The following is a 1,560-nucleotide window of genomic DNA, read 5'->3' as shown; positions in this document are numbered from 1 at the left end:
GGGGAAGGGTAAGGCTGGGACCACAGGCCCTTGTGACTTGTAAAAATCCCACCATAGAGGTAACTAGGAGTGGTTGCTAGACTTGGAGATCAGCTGGAATAGAGGAGACAGAGAATTGGGAAAGGCAGCTGAGGGTCTTTGGCTGCTACAACTGGGAACCTAGGGAGGGAGGTTCTGGGAGACAGGGGCTGATGGGATTTCATGGGACAGGACCTTGGGCAGGCAGGTGAGGGTCAATACTCATCACCACTACCCCTCCCATCTCCCCACCTCTCCATGGCACAGGGCGTGGTCCCCTTCCTGGGGGATTTTCTGACTGAGTTACACAGGTTGGATTCGGCCATCCCGGACGATCTGGATGTGAGTGAGCCTGGGGCAGGCTGGTTGGGAACCAGGATCCTGAGACTTGGAGGAGAGGGGCCTGGACGGAGCCCTTAGATCTCAGCCCTTGGAAAACCTCCTCTCCTGAGAGCCTCACAGCTGCTCCTGTGGGTGGGGGTGTCAGGGTCATCTCACGCAGCTGAGTGAAGGAGGCTCCATGGCAGCCACCAGTCCCTATCCCTGAGTGGTGAAGCTGCAGAGCTGCCTGACTGCAAAGCTGCTGAGGTGTGGGCTGAGCTGGACTCAGCCTCTCCCTAGGGTAGTCCCATAATAGGAGGGTGAAATTGAGCCTTTCCAAGGGCAGGCAATTCCAGGGTCACTGAGTGTTTTCTTTCTATAAGAGACCTCAGTTTCTCTGTCTGTCATCAGAGAGGGTTGGGGCAGAAGGTCCCGAGCCTCAGCTCCCTTGCCCCCTGCTCTAGAGTCCGGAGCCTGAGGCAGGTCCAAGTCCTGTCATGTGCACATCCCCTGATCCTGGTGGCCCTGGCAGTAGTGCAGCATGGGAAGGGGTCAGGTGGGGCTGGTTGTGGGCCAGGGACCTTTCTGATGGACTCTGTCTGCCTTCCAGGGCAACACCAACAAGAGGAGGAAGGTGAGCAGCTGGGGCACTCACATTGGTTGAGGGTGGGGATGTGGACGTCACAGTCCACCCTGGGCAGGACACTCCCTGGCTCCATCCTCTACATCTTAGGTTTACTGGGAGGGTTTGACACTTACAGGAGGAGGAGACCTATCCCAGTGGAGAGAGTGGGAAAGGCACTGGAATCAAGGACCAATTCCTGCAGGAGGGGCTGTTCACATCCAACTCTGGGAACAGGCTGGGGGCTTCATGGCACCCCTTCAGAGAACGGCCCCAGGGACCAATCCCTTCTCCATGCCTGCCAAAGGCCCCCTCAGCATCTTCCACCCAGGCCCTGTCAGCATCCTGCCTTCTGTCTCTAGGAGGTCCGTGTTCTGCAGGAAATGCAGCTGCTCCAAGTGGCTGCCATGAATTACAGGCTTCGGCCTCTTGAGAAATTTGTCACCTGTTTTTCAAGAATGGAGAGCTCAGTGACAAGGAGAGGTGAGGGCCTGGCACATGGGCAGAGGGTGGGAGAAGGCTTTCCATTTTTTTTTAACGTGGTCTGGCTCTGTCGCCCAGGCTGCACTGCAGTGTCACCATCTCTGCTCACTGCAACA

General features: G+C 57.0%; 1 protein-coding gene across 1 annotated transcript; it reads left to right on the top strand.

Annotated features, from left to right (window-relative positions):
• Window positions 1-19: 19 nt before the first annotated feature.
• On the top strand, window positions 20-1,444 carry LOC108524559 (ral-GDS-related protein-like; the record flags this gene model as incomplete). The annotated part of the gene is made up of 3 exons (XM_017865650.1): window positions 20-360; window positions 950-973; window positions 1,324-1,444. Coding segments are annotated over exons 1-3 (304 nt in total), but the record flags the coding sequence as incomplete, so codon positions are not given.
• Window positions 1,445-1,560: the final 116 nt, after the last annotated feature.

The sequence above is a fragment of the Rhinopithecus bieti genome, unplaced genomic scaffold, assembly GCF_001698545.2.
Source record: "Rhinopithecus bieti isolate Rb0 unplaced genomic scaffold, ASM169854v2 repeat_5469, whole genome shotgun sequence".
Lineage (NCBI taxonomy): Eukaryota > Metazoa > Chordata > Mammalia > Primates > Cercopithecidae > Rhinopithecus > Rhinopithecus bieti.
Note: the sequence above shows the minus strand (reverse complement) of the source record. Positions and strands in the feature narration are given on the sequence as shown.